Here is a 22,393-nt window from a genome sequence, read left to right on the forward strand (position 1 = left end):
TATATATATATATATATGTATATTAAAGTTCTAAGGGACCGCCAGTAATCATATAAATGTATAACGTTGTCTTTGTTATTTTTAACTTTATAGATGCACTTTCATTCCAAATTTAATAGTTTTTTTCACGAAAAATAAAAAGATCGAGGGAGATCCTTTTTTGCATTGTGGTTAGCGAAAATGATAAGTTGACAAGATTAACTTTAAATTAATCTTGTTATCTTCGAGTAACGCAAATGACGTTACAATGATAATATTAATTAAATGCATTATGTAAATATATGTGTTAAATATATTATGACACTATTATAATATATGTATATTTTTGAACTTATAATTTAGTTTATAATTTATAGATATAGCAAATACATATCGATATTTCGTTATATATTTTGTAATACTTAATTTTTGGATTGGGCGTAGCATAAAAATGTTTTTGTTACAATCTTTTTTTTTTTTTTTTTTACGTAATTCATGATTATAACATTATGTTTATTAATAATTATTATAATTTTATACTTTTTTTATATTTTAATATTTTTTTTATATATTTTATATTTTATATTATTAACATCTATATACGAAAATATGTTTTTCTACCAAATAACGATGGTACTCAAAATTATAGACATATAATAAGATATGATTGCGCACTGTTCATTTAAATAGTTTGCCCCTTTTATTCGACCGTGATATCCTTGTTGAATTTCTGATTGATTTGAAAAATTATCGATTAGCGAGCAATACGGATATGTAACCGGCCGATGTCTTTATTAACTGAAAAAGAAGAAATACATAATATTAAATACATAAAATGATGGGGACGCGATAAATGATTATATTAAATAATTATAAACCGAAATGAGAAATAAATTTGCCAGTTTTATAAGGATGGATTTAGATATACTTAATGGATAATTATCTTTGATTAATTTAATTGATAATTTAATCAGTTATAACTATACTTACAACAAACTTTTTAACTGTAATTTATAATTTATAGCTAATTTCTAATCTCTCTTCTCACGTATTGAACAAAAGAAAATTAATATAATTCAATTTTTATATACACATTGCGAGAAATAATTTCTCGGAATGGTGCTATAAAAATGAAATGAATTGCGTTTTTTTAGTTTTCTTTTTTTCTTTTTTCAAAATATTCTCCTTCAGATTCAATATACACTTTTTGCAACGATTAAACAATGATTTAAATGACTGCTCCAGTTTGTGGTATTGCCTCCAAAGCACGTGTCGAAGCCTGTAGAATTGTTTCCACATCTTCAAAATAGCATCCTTTCAATTTTTTGTTAAAAATTAGGTTTGCGTGTTGAATTCACCGTATTCGCCTGATTTAGCGCCATGTGACTTTTCTTTATTTCCCAAAATGAAAATAAAGTTAAAAGGATGCTATTTTGAAGATGTCGAAACAATTCAGCAGGCTGTGACGCGTGCTTTGGAGACAATAAAACAAAATGAACTAGAGCAGTCATTTAAATTATTGTTAAATCGTTGCAAAAAGTGTATTGAATCAGGAGGAGAATATTTTGAATAAAGAAAAAGAGAAAACTAAAAAAACTCAATTTGTTTTATATTTATAGCACCATTTCGGAAAATTATTTGTCGCACTATGTATTAATAAAAAATAATGCCGGGTTTACTCGATAAATTAATCTTCAATTAAGTCAATCGCATTTGTATGAGCACATAGACGAACGGACATCTTACACTGCAAAATAGGGACAATGTCATGGGAAACATTCTGCCCGCAGTAATATATAGAGGCCTTTCGGCGCGAATCATTAGCAGCATCAAATTTCTGGCTTCAGTCGGCGTCCTCAAGTACCACGAGTAGTTATACGCCGCATAAAATATTCCTTCGGCCTGTAAATAAATATTGTTGCATCATCAAATACGCTCCCTCGTAAAAAAAAGAACTACTAGTGCAGTAAAAACACTACTGAAATGTAGTAATGGCACTGCTGGTTTAGCAATGAAACTACTATTTCAATGGTATATTCACTGCACTAGTAGTTCTTTTTTATTAGGGATTAATTCCACTACTAACAGAAGCGACGAATTCAGAAGCGATTTTTGCGTAAAGTGTCAAAATAGATCGTGATCTCTAAAAAATATCTGCTCTTTCAATTTAACAAAAGGAGCACTGCAACTTTGTAATATTATTTATTGCACTAGTTTTGTAATACTATCTATTTGTACTAATGATAAGCACTTACTCTGGCTATAAGAATCTCCCCGACCACGCAGTACAGACACATGTGAGCGAATGTGTTAATAAGAATCGAAACGAGCCAACATACTCGCATAAAGGAAACATCGCTGCTTCCATCAATCATCTAGACAGGTTAACATATTTTTCTATCGACGTTCTTGTTTTAAAAGTTCATTCTAATATCTTACAATTATTTTCTTTTCCGTTGGGACATGTGTATATGTTTCGCACGGGGAATTGTGAGATCGCGATTAAGATCATTCGTCCGCTTCGTATCGAAAAATATTATTTCAAAAAGGGATAACTCTCTTTTCTTTCGTTCACCAACTTACGGCAACTATCAGAAATCCTTGCAGGCAAAATAACATAGCGAAATACACTAATAGTGTCAGAAGCATCAAATTGAATGTGTTGTCGATAACATCAACAGACCTACGATTTAAAAAATCGTATACTGTAACGTCGAGTAATTCCGATTACATAAAAAGTCTTTGAAAGCATATTACTGTATGCATTACGAAAACGACGTATTTGTTTGACATAAAAAGTTAAAGCGATGCAAATTAAAATATCGTAATATTATGCAAACTTATCACAAGTTTATATATATTATACAGTGTAGTAATTATTATCGCATTATATCTAACATGTGTAACAATAATCTCGTAATTATCGTATTATAAATAACATATGGTATATATGTAATAATATATATGTTACCGTCAAAATCCACAATCGTTAAAACCGCGATTTCACTAGTTAAAACTAGTTTTAAATTTAGTTGAAATGAGGTCTACAATTATACTGTTTCACATGAGTTTTCAATTTTCTACGTAGCGAGATCCAACTCCGCCCTCTCTCCTGTTTGCGGGGTGAAACGAGGTCTATAATTGTACTGTCCACATAGGTTTTCGATTTTACGTCTAATCAACCATTCTAGTGAATTCGGATTTTAATGGAATATGGATTTTGATGGTAGCATATATATGTAATAATCGAATTGTTTCGAAGATGAATGTATTCGAACTTTCTTCGAACATGCACGATATGCTTTATCAGTTAATTCATTTCATCAGTTCATTAAACTTCAACCAAATTGTTATACCTTTTTTGTCTTCTCTTATACAATATTGTTTGGAACAAAAATGACACTGTAGTGAAAAAGTACGTAAATTATAAATCGAGTTTAATACAACCTAATGAGACGTAGGTGATCCTGGATAATGAAGGACAATCCGGCGCTGAAGTTTTTGAAGCTGTCCAAATTGAGCATTCGATTCTTGAGAATCTCCAATTGGGCGCATATGTGGAATACAAGCAAGCACAGAAAGGTGTCGAGACCCGTGTAAGAAATCGCGGCCATTAAGATCGCCGTAGCCTGGGCGGCGATCAAGATTTCGTAGTATGGGGTCTCCGTTATGTCACGTAAATAATACGTTTGCACCAGCATCGGTCTCCCCGGGTCTGTCAGATTTGTTAGATATCTCATCGTGTATCCGAAGCAAGGAGGAATGATGAGAACGATGCACGCGAAGCTCATCATGATACATCCGAATATGACCATTATTCTGGCATATCTCGCCTGTTTTATCATAATATTTCGTTCTTGCGCAGTTTTCGTCCTGAGCCAATCCTCCGCGATCATATTTATGACCGGTTCAAGATCTTTGGAGAAGAATGCGAAAGTATACGGATCGAATTGACGCTTTGAGAAGTGAAATATTACACAGTAAACGGTATTATATGTATATTAGTGTAGAGAGATGTACCTTTCTTGCGGAACCACATGATCATAAATTTCATGACGCTCACTGAGAAGGGAAGACCGATTTGCATATTGTCTGCCATCGCCAACATGTCACCCCAGATCCTCAGTAACGCTATTATTCCGGGTACTACCGCTACGCAAAACATGGTGAAAAAAATAATGATGGCGCGTAGATTAGACACAAGTCTTTGCCAACGATTGTACTTCTCGTTTGGCCAGAGGCCGATGATCTTCAGAGAAATCCGATTTATTCCGATCGCCCAGTCTAAGTCTACATAATTACCATGCTGTTACTGATTAAATCGACAGATATGAAATGATAAATAAATCTCTAACTAGTAACACAAGCAAAATTGAATTAATAATCAAAATTTTTATAATGGTATTATTTTTTGAAATAATTAATTAGCTAATAATATTGAGAAAAGACGCAAAAATTCATGATGGTTCGTGATAAATTTCTCAAATGAACATTGAAATATGTTTCGCGTGAAAATAATTTTCGCTCAATGTTTTCAACAAAATCTGCCAAATTCTATTCTATTAATGAAAACGGCATCTTGTATCACCGAATAATAAGACAGTTCATACCGTAAACTCTTGCGAATTCTCGAATATTCTAATAAAAATATATAAATTATAAATTCACGTCAGTGTCACAAACGGTTTTGCTCATTACATGTTCAATGAAACTTAGCGATTTAACGATATACATATATTATATAAAAATTTATACACCTGCGTATGCTATTTCTTTAGAGCTGTCCATGTCCAAGACTAAACGGAGACTGGCATTTTTTTATGAATTCAACATTCTTCCTTGCTTCTCAGGGGGCACGTGCAATTACGCATGCTCACGGAAAAAGTTCTGAAATGCAGGTGGTCAGGTGCAAAGTACGGACACCTCGTAAATGTTTCAGATATTAATGTCCACCACGTCTTTTTTACGGCGGGGACGCAATTTCTCATTCGAAGAAACGAATTCGTGTGGCCCTCCTGCGGCATCGTTGAATAGTCTATGAATATCTAAAACGGGTGCAACGCCCTTCGATGTTCCTAAGACGCTCATTACTAATTTATCCTGCCATTTCTTTTCTGCCTTCGAAAACTCGCTTTTTTTCAACAATTTGCATTTTCTAAAGCTCAAACCGACGTTTTTTCGTTGAACGATCCTTAAAACACAAAAAATTAATGCGTCGCCACGTAGCTGCGCGACGCGATGCGTCGGACGATATGTGTTTTGTAGCAGCGTGAAAAGACCGAGAGACAGCAGCGCGAAGTAGACTAATCGTCACGGGAGTTAATAAAGTAGAATGAACATACGTCAAGTAAAAAACGTGCTGGTTAACATAGTGCAATGAAAAATAAGAAAAATTGTGTTTCACATTTACATTTAGCTAACAATTATTGATGTGGAAGCATGTAAGAAGTAACGTTAATTCATTAGCAATATTGTTTGAAATATAGTGTGCTATTGCATTATACGTCAAAATAAAAATTAACAAGTTCGCGCGTCGGGACTAAAGTACAAATTTAAAGGGAAATTAATACATATATTATAAAAGATAATGGACATAACGTTATATTAATTTTAATAGTGTTACGTATTTTAATAAATATTTTTTTAACATTTTCCAAAATTTCGAATCAACTAGGATACATTTGACAAATATATACTACTAATAATGATTACAGCATTTTTAATACGAACATGATTATTTATTATGGTTTATTATACATATGAAAGTTTCTTCTTGAGGTGTTACTCTCATTAAAATCAGCAATTCTATTTCTTTAGTGAAAAAAAAAACGAATTCGATTGGCGCACCAATTGAGCTTGACATACCTTTTCATTGCATCGCGAAAATGATTTTGATGATGAGATCCTCGATCTCCGAAGATTGCCCTGGTCAATGTCGAAATATCATCGATTGGCGAGCAATACCGATACATATCCGGCTGACGTTTTGATCAACTGAAAATAAAAGTATAAAAGGATTGAATTACAGTAGTAAAAATGAGTGGTATTGTAATAATCATAATTTAAATAATGCGATCCAATATTCCGTATTATATTTATATAACATTATATTTATATAACATTTTTAGCTAAAACAATAGTAGAGGCTATCTTACGCTGCAGAACATGGATAACGTCATTGGAAATATTTTCCCCGCGGTGATATAAAGAGGTTTGTTAGCACGAATCATTATTAGCATCAGATTTCTGGCCTCATACGGTTTCAACGAATACCAAGCGAAGTCATACACCGCATGATATATGCCTTCACACTGCATTACACATTATTAAATAAGAATTTATGTCAAAATCTCTCACATACAATAAAGATAAAATGCTCGCTGTTGTCATTGTGCGTTAATTAATGCGCTAAAAAATTGCAGTAGAATCGAAAGCTAATATTATTGCTCAAAAAATAATTTAATTAATATATATGCACGCACATTCATACGTACACAAAGAACCTCGTATTTTGCACTGTATTCATAACCAATTTTAATATGTACTAGTGATTTATGATACAACAAGGTAGAATAATAAAATACAATGAAAAGAAATAATGCTCACTTTTGAAATAAGATTTTCATCGATCACGCAGTAAAGTAACATATGAACGAACGTATTAACGGTTACCGATATGAGCCAACATATTCGCGCGAAGGAGACATTGCCACCGTCATCGATGATCTACAAATATATTAACATTCATTTGTGTGATTATATTTCCCTTTGTTTACTTCATATTTACCGTTATAAAATACAAATTGGAGAAGTTAATTTTTCAAAGTAATACGTAATTCGATTATATTTCTAAAGTAATACGATTACATTCCTTTTCTTACTTTACCGTATTTACCGTTATAAAATACAAATTAGAGGCGTTATTTTTTCAAAGTAATACGTCGAATCTCTGATATCTTATTATATGTACTTAGATATTTTGATTTGACTCGATTTTACTTATCAAAGTAATAAGATTCGTTTTGTGACTTACGCTAATTAGCAGAAAGCCTTGGAGACAAAATAATATTGAGAAGTATACTAATAATGCCAAGAGCATTAAGTTGAATGTATTATCGACGATATCGATGGCCCTATAAAGTTATATAATGTCTCGTAAGATATAAATCATTCGAGAGAGAGTCAGAGAGAAAGAGAGATTCTGATTATATAATCATTTTTTATAAATTTCGTGCCTTTGACCAGATCAGAACTCATTCTATTGTGCGGGATGTTTTTTCATTGTAAAGCTTTAATCTTATTTAATCTTATTTATAAATTTTTTTCGTGGTTGTATTCATTTTCAACAGACTATTTATATCGAAAAAAATTACTTGCTTTTTTACAACGCAAAAATATCAATTTAATTGATAAAACGCGAACTCGTTAGCGTTAGATTTGGATGACTCGATTTCTTCTCTTGTCATAATTAAAAAAAAAAGAGGAATACAAGGATCATTTCATTCAACTGATAAACTTGCGATTAAATTAATTGCAACGGGCTGTACGATATGCAACCGCTTGTAACGATATCTTTGCAATCTTTATGTGAGAATCCGCATCTTTGAAGCTTTGAGCGTGCTCTAAGATTAACAGATCTACGTCGATGGCAATTCGTAGTTAAGAAAACCCGATTTGCAACCTGATAAGACGTATGTGATTCTGGACGCTCGTCGACAGTCCAACATTGAAGTCTTGACATTCTTTCAGCTTGAGCAATCGCGCTTTGAGAATTTCCATTTGAGCGCATATGTGAAAAACCACCAGACCCATAAAATTGTCGATGCCGGTGTAGGAGAACGCAGCCATTATGATGACCAGAGCCTGCGCGACGAAGGCGATTTCGAAGTACGGGCTCTGCGTCATGTCGCGAAAGTAATACGTTTGCAGCAGTAACGGCTTCCCCGGATCCGTGATGTTCGTCAGGTATCTCATGGAGTAGCCGAAACACGGCAGGACGACAGTGATGATTATCGCTTCTACCATCAGGAAGCATCCGAACACGCCGAACCATCGCGCGATCCTCGCCTGCTTTATCATGGTATCGCGTTCCTCCTTCGTCTTCACTTTGGTCCAATCTGCCACGATCATGCTCACGACCGATATGAGGTCTTTTAACAGGAGCAAAAACGTTGGCGCAAAATTAGATTGTTATAGATCGGAGATATATAATATTATTAGAATGTATTGGCAACAAAATCAGATTGTCGTAAATCGGAGATGTAATTATATTATATTTATCGGAGATGTGATTTATACGGTGTTAAAACAGGTATCACGATAGCGACATAACAGAAATAGTAAAAGGTATATTGAAAATTTGTTATCTGCACGATTTAATGACATTTGTTGTTCCATTCTTCAAAATCTTTCTTAGCCGAGATCTGAATTATCATAAAAAATTGAACGACAAAATAAATATAGCCAATATTGACTAATTGTAAGAATAAAAATACAAATCAGAACTTTAAATTTCCTCAAATGAAAGCTTAAATCGGATTTAACTATTTTAACATTGATACGATAAATAATTGATCTCTACCTTCTTTTCGAAGCCACATAATGATGATTTTTATGATAACCGCAATCACAGGTAACATAATTTGTAGGTTGTCTATTAATGCTTCCATGTCATTCCAGATTCTTATCAGCGAAAATAACGAGGGTATGACAAACACGGTGACCAACATAGTGAAAATAATGAAAGCCCGTACGTTCGCCCAAAATTTCTGTTGACTGCTTAATTTCCCGTCAGGCCACAGACCGATCATTTGCAAGGTAAAGCGATTTATTCCGATGGCCCATTCTAAATCTGTATATAATTAACCGAGAGACGTTACATATAATACATGTATTATATCTTTAATAAAGATTTGTAAATATAACTACTACTTAACACTGTTACAAATTAAATTCATTATTTTTTTCATTATATATTAAAATCACACTTTTTCCATGCTTTCTAAATTGTAACGAATTGTGTCATGCAAATTGCATGAATCTGTGATCTTATATGTATATTCACTTTACAGAACGTGCTTTTTCACCCAGTTGCACTCTGTGGTTTGCATTACACATCTTTGAATTCACATATAATATTTTAAACATATAATAGACAGTTAAAAATAAAAAAAATCTTTGGTCACGTTTTATCTCGTTTTTGTCGATAAGTGTGACATAATTGAAAGCATCACAAATTTGACATTTATACGATTTATGTATCTGTAAATCAAAATGCAATTTCACAAAAATAATCAACCTGCATATCCGTCATATTTAGAACTATCCATGTCCGATACTGCATGAAAACTGACATGTATTTTTTCTTTTTTAATCAATTACCCTTACTCTTCGGAAAGGATGACAATTACGAATGCTCGTCGAAACTTTCGTAATAAATTTAAAATGCAAAGTGCAGGATCTCACATAAATATCGCAAAGATGTCGTTACGCGCATTTGCCGTATCATATCGCATCGCCCATTGCTAATCGGCAAGCTTATGAATTCCTAAACAAATGAAATAATCCTTATATTTTTTATTCATGAAACATTCTTCATATTCTTTATTGCCTATTTCATTATTAATTCACTTCGTTTCTTCGACATCGTACTCACGGTCACTCTTTTTTCAGTTTGGATTTTTTGCGAAACTTAATTGTTAAGGAAATTATAACGTAATTATAATAACGTAAAAAAATATAATAACGCAAAAACGTCACGTCGCCACGAAGTTTCATCGTGAAGTTTATCGGCGGGGCATCGATAATGACGCATTGTTATAGCAACGTGGAAAAGACAACGAATGGCGAGACGAAGTACTGAGGTATTGCGACAACTAAATGAGACAGGCATTTCAGTTTATAGACAGCGTTCCTCAGTGAAATGTGCAATTAATACATTACAGTGAAATATAACAGACTCAACATAGGTATACCAAAGCAATTTTCTGTATCTTTCCTGTATATTTTAATATAATATCCACTTAATTGCTGTAAATTCTGTAAATTAGTAAATTTATTTGACTGATTGTTAGCCACAATACATTCTAATAAAAATTTTGAAATAATCTGTAATGCCAGTTTCTTACTATTAGCATAATAAATAGAAATTGTAAGTCTACATTTTTTGTAGACTTATACGTGGGTGTATGTGTGTGCAGAACAAGATTTGCATTTTATTAATGCAAAATTGTGTTTCTTCAAAAACTTCAAGAAATTTGATCAATTCTGCATTTAATTCTACGTTTAATATTGTGTGTTGTGTACACGGTATTAAATATATTAACATATTAATATATTGTACTTTATATTTGTACTACGATTATAATATATTTATATTAATGTAATAATTTGATATATTTTTTAATAAATTGTTTTATTACAATAGGAAACTTGGCTCTATTTTAGTATAATAAAAATATTCTATCTATTTTCACTTTATCCAGAACGGATAATCAGGAGAACTTAATTAACAAATAAATGTTGTTAATTAAAATTCTAAGATTACAATAATTTTTAGAATTTTAATTCTTTAATTACAAGCGTCTAAAGTTAGTGCCTAAAATTGGCGAGTTTAAATGTCATACAACGCAAAGTGCTAAAAGCGATAGTCAATGGTCGCTCCATTTATTAACACCGATATAAAGATTACATATGCTAAAACATAAGATTTCTTTTAATTATATTTAATGACTTGGGGGAACGCAATAATACTTTTTTTTTTCTAATAACATTTTTTTATTTTTTGTAATACCTATAATAAAAAAATGCCAAAATATCGGTCCTAGAATAAAAAGAAGTCTTTACATTTTATATTTATATTTCCATTATTGCTAACAATATTATTGTTAATTTACGCATAATTGATAATAAGTATTTTATCGAAAGAAACTGTTATTACTTAAATAAGAAGAGACGACAAAATCTCGCGAACCAATTAAGTTTATAATTTATATCAGCTGTAGTCAAGACAAAGAGGTGTTTACTTAAAAATATTTCATACTTATTATAACATCTGTTACAGATAACATAATTAGTAACAATCTCTGGAAAAGAGCAAGATCGCAATCACGAAAGTATATTTTCAGTAAAATCTCGTGTTTTGCAGTAATTAGTAAAACAATTTAATTCGTTACACAAAATTATATCTTAATAGAATATTTCAAATATGCAAGGTAAGTTAATTTATAAAAGCATAACACTTCTAAATATATGTCTGTTTGAAAAATGAACTGTCTTAAATCACAAATATAATTTTGCTTTCATGAAATTATTTTGCAGAGATAGAAACTTTTAACGATTTATATAAATGCCAGTAATCATATAATTATACATAATTAATTATATCTTATAGATAATAAAAAGATAACGAAAGAATGTGCAGCATATCATCTAAAAGTGCTATGAGATAGCTGCATGAATAAAAATAGAAATAAAGCTTTTCCACATAATTTGAAATTATTATAACAACCTACTTAATATATTCCTCACACTATGTGCTAGAAATATTAGAAAAATTAAAAATGATTAATGTCATTTAAATATTGTTTATGACATGTTGACGTTATGTTGTCAACGAATTCTTATGTAATGAATACAAAAGTCAATCCCTTACGAAAAAGATGCACCGGCTAGGGATTGTAATTCGTCTAATCCAAATACTACAATAACTACAGGAAAATATTACAATAACCACATACAAATATTAATGCCTTGAAATGTGTCTACTGCAATAAGTTGGCCACCATAATATTCGTATTGTAATAACTACATGCGTGTGGTCCGTCGAATGTAATATTTTCATGAGAGATTACAATAACTACATGAATTACAATCCCTAGCCCGTGCGTCTTTTTCGTAAGGGATAATCCAATATACTTATAGCGTTTTCGGACGGAGCGGATTTAATCGCTCCGAGAGAGATTAATGACGTCACATGCTCTATTTTAGATTTCTGCTTGAAGAAGAGCTTGTGACGTCATTAATCGCTACCGGAGCGATCAAACCCGCTTCGTCCGAAAACGATTAGCATTATTCTAAAATTATTCTTATGTAAAATTATATTTCGCTAGGAGTTAAAACTGATGTAACATAAATCTGATACAAATGCGATAGCAATGTAATAATCATTATCGCGATAATTCTTCTACCGGTGCAGAGCTAAATAATTTTAGCTCTTTACAGAATGATTTACTGCTGCACGTGTAGTTTCGAAGCACTATGACATAAATCTAACTTTACTTATAAAAAGAAAACAATGTTACTGATGAAGAGGAGAAATATAAGAAACAAATTTTACGCTAATTTTGAATTGAAGTTTGTCATTTTCGTAAAATTCATTTCCTATATTTCCTCTTCCTCATCAATAACGTTTTTTTTAGCTCTGCATCAATAAGAATAATTATCGTGATAATAATTTCAACAGTTTTAACGCTAATTCTGAACGGCCTAATTAGAGGGATTTTCATAGCAAGATATACTCTTGTTGGCTTGCAATTGCATAATAAAAATCTGATGTTTCTGATCAGATTTGAACTTATAAATTCTCGACATAGAAACCAGACGTTATAATTATCTGCGCTACGATCGCCACGGATGTCAATGTATTAAATACATGCTGATCAATATAAAAGTAATTGATACAAATGAATATACAGAGTGTTGTATTACTTAACATATAATTAGGTAGTATAACAAGTTGCGTGGCAGACTTTGCAGAGACAGGCGCGCCTCAAGTAGATGATAAATAACGGCGTAAACGTATATCATTACAACTTACTGATCGCCTTTATACCTTAATAAAATTTGCGTTTCAAATATGACGGACTTGGGTAACGTTCGGATTTTTGTCACACAACCAGTCATACTACTTAATATGTTGATGCATTAACATCCTGTATAATTGTTTAAAAAAAATATATATTGCAAATAAAATCAATACAGATAATGGGCTATAAGCCAAAAGTTTGGCTGTTATTTCGCTCCGATATTTAATTCTTAATAATATAAATAACACGTCATTATTATTATTAATTCATGTTTATATTATTAAAAATTTGTTAAATATTGCAGTAAAATAACAACCAACCTTTGGCTCACAGCCCACTATCTGTATTAATTTTATTTTTAATTATCAAGCCTTGACTATTTAAATATTTATATACATATATTGCAAATTGTAAATTTTTCTTAACTGCAATTATAATCTTTCTTTATGTCATGTACAGAAATAAATTTAAAATCATGCGTGACACTTATGCTATAAAATTAAAAGATTATTTTTTTATATACAAACGTTTTTACTAAGCAGTGTAATACACGGAAATATCCTGCTTGACAGTTGTGTCACAACGTATGATTTCCATCCCGGGAAAAAAAGTTCCACGTATAATTATACTTATATAACTTATATAATTATATATAATTATATATAATTATATGCAAAATATGTCCATATATGTTTGTTTCCTTTATAAAATTATTCTTTAATACAAAATTGATAATAATAAGAAGAAAACATAAAAGATAATTAAAAAAATAATTTTTACATTGTTTTTTTTTTTACAAAAAATCAACCTTGAAGAAATGAAAAAAATTGTCCATATATATAATTATATATGTATATTTTTAATCACTTATATATAATTATATATGAGCAATTTTTCTCATTTTTTCAAACTACTTTTTGTAGAAAAAAAAACAATATAAAAATTATTCTTTCAATTATTTTTTATGTTTCTTTCTTATTATTATCAATTTTGTATTAAAGAATGATAAAATTAATTTAAGCCACAGATTTGCTGTGTAATAATTATAAGCGAACTTTATTAAACGCAAAGGTTTTACATGTCCTCAGTGACAAGATTGTTACAAGAGTGAGTGAGTTTCTTTAATAAACAACATACGTAACCCAGGAGAAAAGAATAAAAGAAATATAAAAGACAAAAGATTTTGCAACTAACTTATCTCTTATAGAATACAATAAATGCAAAATTATTCTCTATAACAAAGAATAATTTTACAAAGGAAAGAAACATATATGGACATACTTTGCATATAATTATATATAATTATATGTGGTATTTTTTTTTCCGGGACGACAGTTATACTCTCGCAGTGCGAGGACAATTAATTAGTATTGCGAAAGTGTGGCAATAATAAATCTCCCTTAATACGTACTTTTCTCAAAGGTGGAATGTCAAATTTCGCGCGTTTCTCGCAAACAATATTCGATGCATTTATTAACAATATTCGCAGCGTACTCCATGTTTCTTCCCTACGTTTGTTTCTAATTCCGCGCGGGTAACAGCTGATCGAGCGCTTTAATTTACGTTCGTCCATGGCGCGGAAACGATGAACGATCGTGGCCGATCGAGACACCAACGGCACCGGGCAATTCCTGGTGGAAGAACGCCGTCGTTCCCGTCGTCGCGTGACACGTGGAGTTGGCATCCGAAACGCTGGCATCCGGACACCGATAGCAATTAGATGACGGCGCGACGCCGTGGGCTGGCAGGTCATGGGGGCCTGTCTCGGCCGCTGTTTAACCAAAGTCACAGATTCCGTGCCGTACAGGTTAGAATTGGACCGAGTCCGATTGAAATCGCACGTCGACCGCCCGGGGGGTATATCTGGCAGGAAGTCATTGAATATTCAAAAGATCTTTCTTAAGAGCATTAAAATGCAAGACTTGTTTTGCATAAGTGAAATGCAAATCTTGTTTTGCGCGGTTAAAGGCTATCCTCTTCAATATTTACTCATATGAGTCATGATTTTATAATTTTATCAATATACGACTAAAGTTACATGCTACGAGTGAATAAAATTACGAGAAACGTATTGAATTCTATGCTTTAATGATGTTTTTTTTTTTTACTTCCAATTGAGAGTCTTCCTAGTATGTACAGTCGTGGACACATCGGTTGCGACACTTTTTTTTATAGGTTTCTAATATATATTTAATATACATAATATATGTATATACTTTATAGATAACTAATATTTTGCAAATGCAAACATATGGTGTACTATCTTTAGTCTAGAGACAGAATAACACCAATCGTGGTCCGCATTTGCAAAATATTAGTGCGTTTTGAAACCTATAAAAAAGAAAGTGTTGCAACCGATGTGCCCATGACTGTACATTATGGAGTTAAGATTTAAGCTTATTAGATACAAAGCGTAGCGTATTTTACTGTTCCAACGGTTTCCCGTTGTTTGTTCAGGTTCTATCAAAGGCATACCAGAATGTCTTTCCAAGAAGAAGAGCAAGACGAGGTACATAGCGTTTAGAGAAAATGTTTCCACCCTGTGCTTTTTGCTAGCAGAAATAACTCTGCTGTCTTATGTTTAGTTCATGGACGTCCAGGGGCACGAGGACCAAGCTAGAGGATCAAAAAGGTACAAAAGTCCAATTTCTGATTTACAATTCGAACTTAGATTTTGTGATATTAATTTTGCGTTTTATCTGCCATGCGTACTGGATGTAGTCTCTTATCGTTCCTATCTTTAAAACGGTTCAAGGTAAATGTATAGCTTATGCCTCATTTAGTATACGAAGGATAAAAACATTACAGTCGATGTATAAAGCTATTGCGTTTTCCTCGCGGAAAGTGTCTTGATTTACATTATGAAATTTTACATGTGTTTGTGAATCGTAGAGAAAACGTGGAGTCCCGATAACTCTGGAATTACTGGAAGATGGAAGATGGTCGCGAGGTGGCAACAAGTATGCCAGATTGAGTTCCAGAAACGACGTTTCTACGAGGTAGATTACATTACTACTCTTAACTCTACTTGACTCCGATAACATTTCTGGAATTGCGCCTGTGAAAGACATACTAAAATGATCATACAATTATTTTCAGTTCTGGCCTGGATATGTCGCTTCAAGTTCTTGACGCAAGATCGCTGATACGACAACAGGTTTACGTTTCGTCCACTCCGGGATCATCGCTGGACCTTGAATGGGAACACGAAGGTAATCTGTCATTTTTATTATTATTTTTTTATTCATCGGCTGCGTTCAGCAGAGAAAGCAGCTTTGCAACTGTTGTGATTGAGACTCTTCAGCATGATTGGTTCTTGCCCTTAATTCTTCATGGATCTAAATGTAATAAACCAATCATATTAAGGAATTTTGCAACAATTGCAAAACCGCTTTTTCCGCTGAACGAAGGGCCATTATTTTTTTCACAAATCTCACGATACACAAACAAATTGTACTCGCGTAGGGATGCCGACACCAGTCGTGGACGAGAAGGGAGATGCAGAGTATTCTCTGACACAGACGTCACCTGATAACAGCCAGCCCTCCAGTCTGACAGCATCTCCTTGGTCCAGAGTCTCGACTCCAAATAGCTTAGAATGGGACCCAGTGGAACCGGATATGGTATGTGTCGATATGGAGACTGAGCAACTTCTAACTGAGATAGAGAGATTAACGGATAGAGCTCTGAAAGAGACGGGTGAATGGACTAACGCTGATACCAGCTGATAAACGATCCAATTGTAATTGACGGGATATTGTTTGTATTTTTGTATCATAAAGATATTCACGGTGGAGTTTAAACGAACGCTCTACACTCTATGCAAGGAGATTACATTATTTCGATATTACTATTCTTGAAACAATATAATCACGTTTATATCGTTTCAAAAATGTGTACTGTACAATTTAGAACATGTCCAATACAGAATTGCAGATATCTACATTATGTAGAGTCTTATAATAATCTGTAGCACAGAAAGGAATTAACATCAAGCTGTCAAAAGCAATTAGAAATTATTTGCAACATGTATGTACATACGTACAACAATTGTCTACACAAATAAAAAAATATATTTTTGTTTTCAATTTTTAGATAAGGCATTTGCTTGTTAAAATGGGATATTAAAATTTTATCGTAAACTTTAGCGATATAAATATAAAGCTTTAGTTTCGCTTTTACCTCACGCAACTTCCGTACGACAATAAATTATTTTCTACAAAATAAAATCTTGTGCCATACTTTACTTCTGTACTTCAAACTCTTAACGTACGTGCACTCAAATGATTTGTTTTGAATGTAAAACATGAAGTAATATTGTATATTAAAACAACAATCGTTTATAAATAATGCAAATACAAGATGTATACAGAAGAGTACATAAGAGAGTCCATTAGATCATATTATTTTTTATGTGATTTTCAAGCTATTGGTATTAGCTCTAAATCTGAGATTTAGTATCTGAGAGGTACACAATATTAAGTACATACACACAGCAACAGATCGTATAATTTAGGAAGAATAGCAAATGTACAAAAGGAGAAAGTTTCCGATAGGAATTATTTTATCGTAATGAGAAGCATGTATAAAGATGAAGTTGTTACTGTAAATGATGAGATGTAGAATGCCTTAACATAGATAATAAAAGATTATGAAGTTTCCTATAGTTTATGAGACTGCGTTACTTATATTTCATTTAGTAACATCTTAATACGCTTCTATTATGCCGTTACAAACGATCTAAATATGCCTCATACAAGTTTAAGAAATACTTTTTTTTTTATATTTGAATGTTAGAAGTAAGCACTCTCGAAGAAAAAGTATCATATCACAACCAAAAGCGTAAAGAGATATCAATTCAATGAATATGTAAAAACGAGTGTGGTGTGTGGGATTGCGGAACGTCGCGCCACACACCAGTGGAATGTAATGAATGTTAAGAATATGTTTATATATGCTTTAATAAATAATTAATTTATTATATTTCTATGTACATACAAAAAATGAATTTAGATAAAGTCCTGCTCTCTAAATCCTCTTCCTCTAACAGCTCTTATATTACACATTAAAATTTTATTACAGTGGCTATACATATATGAAAAGTGTATGAAAGCTATAGAGTTACACAGACATATTTGTATAGCTTATATTTATTACAAAATAGTATCGTATTAGGCTATATATTACATAATGCAATTTACTGGTAAACATAACAATTTTATGAGTATATAGAAAGAATTTATATGGACAAAACACAAAAAATATTTGAAAATAATAATTATTATCAAAATAAACAAAATTTATTAATTATACCTAAGAAACGATAAAGTCTACATACAATTTTAATACCAATGTCATTTAATATACTAAAATAAAATGTATATAAAAACGTTGGACAAGTGATTTATTTTCAATACTATATCTTCAAACGAAAGCACAAGCGACTAGTACGTGTAAATTAACAATCAAATTGGAAATTTATTTAACTTATTTTTTTGCAACGAAATGAAAATATCCGGGATGTATAAGACGAATGTTGTTTATACGAACAATATGGATATGTACTAATATATACTAATGCATATACTTTCGTCATGTATTACATATATTTTCGTGGAAAAAAATCAGATGGTTCGCGATATTCACATGATAATATGAATACAACTGTAACGCGTATAAAATTTACTGTTTTCATGACGTGTATTCCTGTATTTCGCGAAGAGCCTAATAAGTTAAACAAGAAATAATCGTCGTAGGATTAACAAAATAATTGCGGATACTAAAGAAGCGATGAGAATACTCCAAAATAAATCGTTCGAAGAGGACATTGTCTCCACGCGATTCAAGATAATTTCAGGCTGTTGACGTTCTGCATTTTCTGCCGGGATCGTTTCGACGTTACGGTGCCGTATCTCGTTCTCGGACACGTTATTTCCCGTATTATCCGTAAATAACACGTCTGACGTAGGTGAGTCATCGGCCTATAAATTTTTTATAATGTCGATTAAATTCTTGCAAAATGCGACGTTTTAATCTACTGCTTTTGTAATAACATGATAATCATTCATGTACATATATACATATATATCTATATATATAGGTATATATATATATATATATATATATGCCTAATTGTGTAATAGTTAAACATATTCAACTGTGTACATTATAATGGATACACATTTAAAAACATATTTGAGACATAACTGCTTACTTTAAGAGCGATTGTTTTTAGCATGGTTTGCTCCTCCTCAGTGATGGGTTTCTTGACCGAGTTCTTCGACAACAAGTTTACAACTTTGCCGCACGTATCACACTGCCAGTTCAGCGATCTGGAATGCAAGGATCGATTACAAGAGTGCGTGACAATTTTTTGCAGTATTAGGCCTGTTCTTTATTGCTGGACTGCACCAAAATTTTCTTTCTCACTTTCATTAAACTTTAAATTTATATCTATTTCATTTTAAGTACAAGTGTACACTAATTCAACTATCAAGAACAGACCTATTGTGTTTAGTGCCAGTTTTGGAGTGCAAGGATCGATTACAAGAGTGCGTGACAATTTTTCGCAATATTAGGCCTGTTCTTTATTGCTGCACTGGACTGCACTAAAATTTCTTTCTCACTTTCGTCAAACTTTACATTTATGTCTGTCTTATTTTTTAAGTATGAGTGTACACTAATTCAACTACCAAGAACAGACCTATTGTGAATTCACGGGATATACTTCTATATATACTTTTTAGCGAGCTTCTGTCGTTCCTCAGTGCTGTAATCCAATGCTCCGATCGTGCCGCTTCCGGGTGTAGGCATAAAGGCTATCAGAGCCAGCAATGCCGTTCTGATACTCCACGACGGCTGCCACGTTTCGGGATGATGACCAGAGATACTCAGGCATATCTTCTTGTTTATTTCAAAACGTCCGTTTGGCTGAATGAAAGAGAAAAAAAAACATGTGTATGACAACAACATAAAACAACATATACATATTTTACTTATAAGTTAACTCGTTTCGGATATACACTTACTGTCAACAGGATGATATTTGGCGGCTTCATGGGGTACTCCGGCGGCAGCAAGATTCTCCCATGGTAAACACCACCCTCGAAGTCCGTCGACGGCGGTCCCTGCACCGTGAAATGCCACTCGAACAGATTGTCCTCCAGAGGAGACGCGTAGTACTCCTCGGTGGCTTCGTGCAGCTCTTGCGCCTCCCTCATTAACCTCTTCACCGCTAAGACACATACATTTAATGAGACAACGGTCGCGATGCACCGCAAAGATATTATTTACGTTACTCGACAAATTTCTGTCAGCGGATAAGCACCAAGCAGGCATGTGTCAAGCATGTATCAACGCGCTACAAACGCGATACATAAGGTATCCTGTCACGTCACCACGGGATAATCGCGCATAGATACGGTCTACGGACCGTCGGGGAAGCGACACACACGAGATACCTCGGCGCGTGTCGGGAATTGGCTAGCTGACAAGACAACCCCGCTGGCTGCCCAACGGGTGCGACGGGCCTCGTGGAAATATGTCAAAGAGTTCCGCGCGGGGCGGCCCGAACAACTGTCGGGCCAAAACAAAAGCGTTTCGACCGGCGCAATCCCAAAACCCCGACTCACCCGGGCTCTTGGCGTTGTACTTCCCCTCGAATGACATCTTCGGCGACTCCCCCCGGGGGCACCTTTCTCTCCCCTCGCCGAGGCCGTAGATCGAAGAGCCGAGGAGCGCGCACACACGAGGGAATACGGCGCCGTTCTAGTCTAGGAACGACGATGGCACACGCGAATCTCTCTCTCTCTCTCTCTTTCTCTCTTTCTCTCTCTACCGATCCCACCGATGACCGACGACGACGCACTGACTTCTGACCAGATAACGCTCACATATTCGGTCGTCGGCGCGCACGCACGCCGATCTTCCCCAGGGGGGCGATTTTCGGCCTCGTCGAAGCGGATTCTCGACGTGGACCGATCGCGTTCGCGCTCACCGTGACTTCCGCGAGTGCCGAGGCGAGACGTGACGTGACGTGGTGAACCTCGCCGCGCTTCGCGCTCGCGTCGCTTCTATTCTATTTATCGCCTCGCCGCGAGGGCCGCGCGAGACCTTGCGCTGTGCTTGCGCCTTGGCAGAGAGAGAGAGAGAGAGAGAGAGTGAGAGTGAGAGAAAGAAAGGAGAAAGAGAAAAAGAGTGAAAGAGAGATCGTTGACGTACCGAGAACCTGTCGGATTCCCAACGCCAATTCTTCGTTTCCTGATGTCATTGTCCTGAATGCAGAAAAGAGTGAAAGTTTCGATAAAAAAAAAGTTACTAAGATGAAACAGGATGTAGAAATCGATCTATTTCAGACGCAATTTAATTGACATTTCGCAGTTTGCCGATGGCACAACAGCCATCGTGCATGGATTTCGATCCGTCGATTCTTCCTTGACATTTGTCGTTCTGAATGCAAGAAGGAAGGAATTCGTTTCGAATCGCTGTTTCAATAAAAAAAAAAGTCATTAAAATAAAACAGAGGACGTAGAAATCGATCAATTTCAGAATAATCAACACTTCGCAGTTTGCCGATGGCACAACAGCTATTGCATGCAGGATTTCGATCCGTCGGACATGTCATTTCTCGACATCGTCGTCCTGAATGCAAGAAGGAAATAAGAAGGTTCCGAGAATCAGTTTCAATAAAAAAAAAGTCATTAAGATAAAAAAATAACACGGAAATCGATCTATTTCAGAGAGCGTAATAATTAGCGCTTTGCAGTCTGCTGACGACACAACAGCCGTCGCATGGATCGATTTCGATCAGTCAGATGATTCGTCGGTTTTTGACATTTGTCATCCTGAAATGCAAGAAGGAAGGGAAGACGTTTCGAATTGCTGTTTCAATAAAAAAGAGTCATTAAAATAAAATATATATAACACGGAAATTGATCTATTTCAGAAAACTAATAATTAGCGCTTGTCTTTGCCAACGGCACAAGTATAAGCGTCGCATGAAATTGACGAATTTCGATCCGTCGGACAACACCGGTCGAGTCCGTTTCCTGGTATCGACGTCTTAAATGCAAGAATTTTTCGAACCATTGTGTTGATAAAAAAAAGGTCATTGAGTGTGAGATAAAAGTAGAATATGAAAGTCAATTATACTTTCGGAAACGCGTAAACTGACGCTTTGCAGTGTGCCGACAGCACGCTGCCGTCGCGCGATAATAAGTATGAAGCATTAATTTTATCGACACAATTTTATATAGACCGCAGTTTGTATTTTTATAGATAAAAGTGTAAATAATTGTAAATATGATAAATCATTGTGAACGTCTCAATGGAAACAACACAATTAAACAGCTCTCAAATCTTCTTATTGTTCTTTTAAATCCTTTTTCATCGAATTTGAGAAGAATCAATCATGTTATCAAGATCATTTGAGATCTTATCATTTTACTTATATAACATCATAGATCATTTTTCTAATTTCCGTAATATTAAGCATAATTATTAAACTGTTATTAGCTTCGTTTATCTGTCAAATGTATCCTACTAATTTCAGCACATCTCTCTAAACAGTTTCTAAATTTTGAGCTTCGTTAGAAAATGTATGAATAACA

The 22,393-nt window shown here is 33.8% G+C and overlaps 3 protein-coding genes and 1 long non-coding RNA gene across 5 annotated transcripts; 2 read left to right on the forward strand and 2 right to left on the reverse strand.

The window, feature by feature from the left end:
* Window positions 1-726: 726 nt before the first annotated feature.
* LOC105454808 lies at window positions 727-9,308 on the reverse strand. The gene is made up of 12 exons (XM_011697693.1): window positions 9,278-9,308; window positions 8,561-8,830; window positions 7,661-8,129; window positions 6,652-6,705; window positions 6,474-6,495; window positions 6,135-6,290; window positions 4,000-4,285; window positions 3,427-3,895; window positions 2,563-2,662; window positions 2,235-2,354; window positions 1,726-1,881; window positions 727-777 (listed from the first exon to the last, which is right to left on the reverse strand). Exons 1-12 carry the CDS (start codon window positions 9,306-9,308, stop codon window positions 727-729), a joined length of 2,184 nt encoding a protein of 727 aa, XP_011695995.1.
* Window positions 9,309-14,294: 4,986 nt separating this feature from the next.
* Window positions 14,295-17,768, forward strand: LOC105454782. Its single transcript, XM_011697658.1, has 7 exons — window positions 14,295-14,592; window positions 15,243-15,294; window positions 15,371-15,417; window positions 15,507-15,540; window positions 15,678-15,784; window positions 15,885-15,997; window positions 16,251-17,768. The coding sequence occupies exons 1-7, from the start codon at window positions 14,537-14,539 to the stop codon at window positions 16,511-16,513; spliced, it is 672 nt and encodes a 223-aa protein (XP_011695960.1). The 5' UTR covers window positions 14,295-14,536; the 3' UTR covers window positions 16,514-17,768.
* Window positions 17,769-18,047: 279 nt separating this feature from the next.
* LOC105454783 (ubiquitin-conjugating enzyme E2 J1-like) lies at window positions 18,048-21,067 on the reverse strand. 2 transcript variants are annotated; one of them, XM_011697659.1, is made up of 5 exons: window positions 21,006-21,067; window positions 19,814-20,019; window positions 19,525-19,715; window positions 19,000-19,117; window positions 18,048-18,766 (listed from the first exon to the last, which is right to left on the reverse strand). In XM_011697659.1, the coding sequence occupies exons 1-5, from the start codon at window positions 21,052-21,054 to the stop codon at window positions 18,518-18,520; spliced, it is 813 nt and encodes a 270-aa protein (XP_011695961.1). In that variant the 5' UTR covers window positions 21,055-21,067; the 3' UTR covers window positions 18,048-18,517. The 2 variants fall into 2 exon arrangements, with proteins under 2 accessions (XP_011695961.1, XP_011695962.1); XM_011697660.1 differs by lacking the exon at window positions 21,006-21,067 and adding an exon at window positions 20,417-20,854.
* A 292-nt stretch (window positions 21,068-21,359) lies between these two features.
* On the forward strand, window positions 21,360-22,145 carry LOC105454784. The gene is made up of 2 exons (XR_975053.1): window positions 21,360-21,450; window positions 21,524-22,145. It is a non-coding gene; the product is annotated as an uncharacterized LOC105454784 (long non-coding RNA).
* Window positions 22,146-22,393: the final 248 nt, after the last annotated feature.

The sequence above is a fragment of the Wasmannia auropunctata genome, unplaced genomic scaffold, assembly GCF_000956235.1.
Source record: "Wasmannia auropunctata unplaced genomic scaffold, wasmannia.A_1.0 LD335975.1, whole genome shotgun sequence".
Lineage (NCBI taxonomy): Eukaryota > Metazoa > Arthropoda > Insecta > Hymenoptera > Formicidae > Wasmannia > Wasmannia auropunctata.

Bases quoted from the DNA above. Each gene is read 5' to 3' on its own strand.
- LOC105454782 (XM_011697658.1), top strand. From the start codon at position 14,537: ATGGGGGCCTGTCTCGGCCGCTGTTTAACCAAAGTCACAGATTCCGTG. The intron at 15,785-15,884 runs GTAGATTACATT...AATTATTTTCAG, and splicing joins AGAAACGACGTTTCTACGAG to TTCTGGCCTGGATATGTCGC. The intron at 15,998-16,250 runs GTAATCTGTCAT...GTACTCGCGTAG, and splicing joins CCTTGAATGGGAACACGAAG to GGATGCCGACACCAGTCGTG.
- LOC105454808 (XM_011697693.1), bottom strand. From the start codon at position 9,308: ATGGATAGTTCTAAATATGACGGATATGCAG. The intron at 2,663-3,426 runs GTTGTATTAAAC...TTTAAATCGTAG, and splicing joins GATCACCTACGTCTCATTAG to GTCTGTTGATGTTATCGACA. The intron at 1,882-2,234 runs GTAAGTGCTTAT...ATTTATTTACAG, and splicing joins GGGAGATTCTTATAGCCAGA to GCCGAAGGAATATTTTATGC.
- LOC105454783 (XM_011697659.1), bottom strand. From the start codon at position 21,054: ATGACATCAGGAAACGAAGAATTGGCGTTGGGAATCCGACAGGTTCTC. The intron at 19,716-19,813 runs GTAAGTGTATAT...TCTTTCATTCAG, and splicing joins CAAATATCATCCTGTTGACA to CCAAACGGACGTTTTGAAAT. The intron at 19,118-19,524 runs GTATATATAGAA...CTTGCATTCCAG, and splicing joins CGACAGAAGCTCGCTAAAAA to ATCGCTGAACTGGCAGTGTG.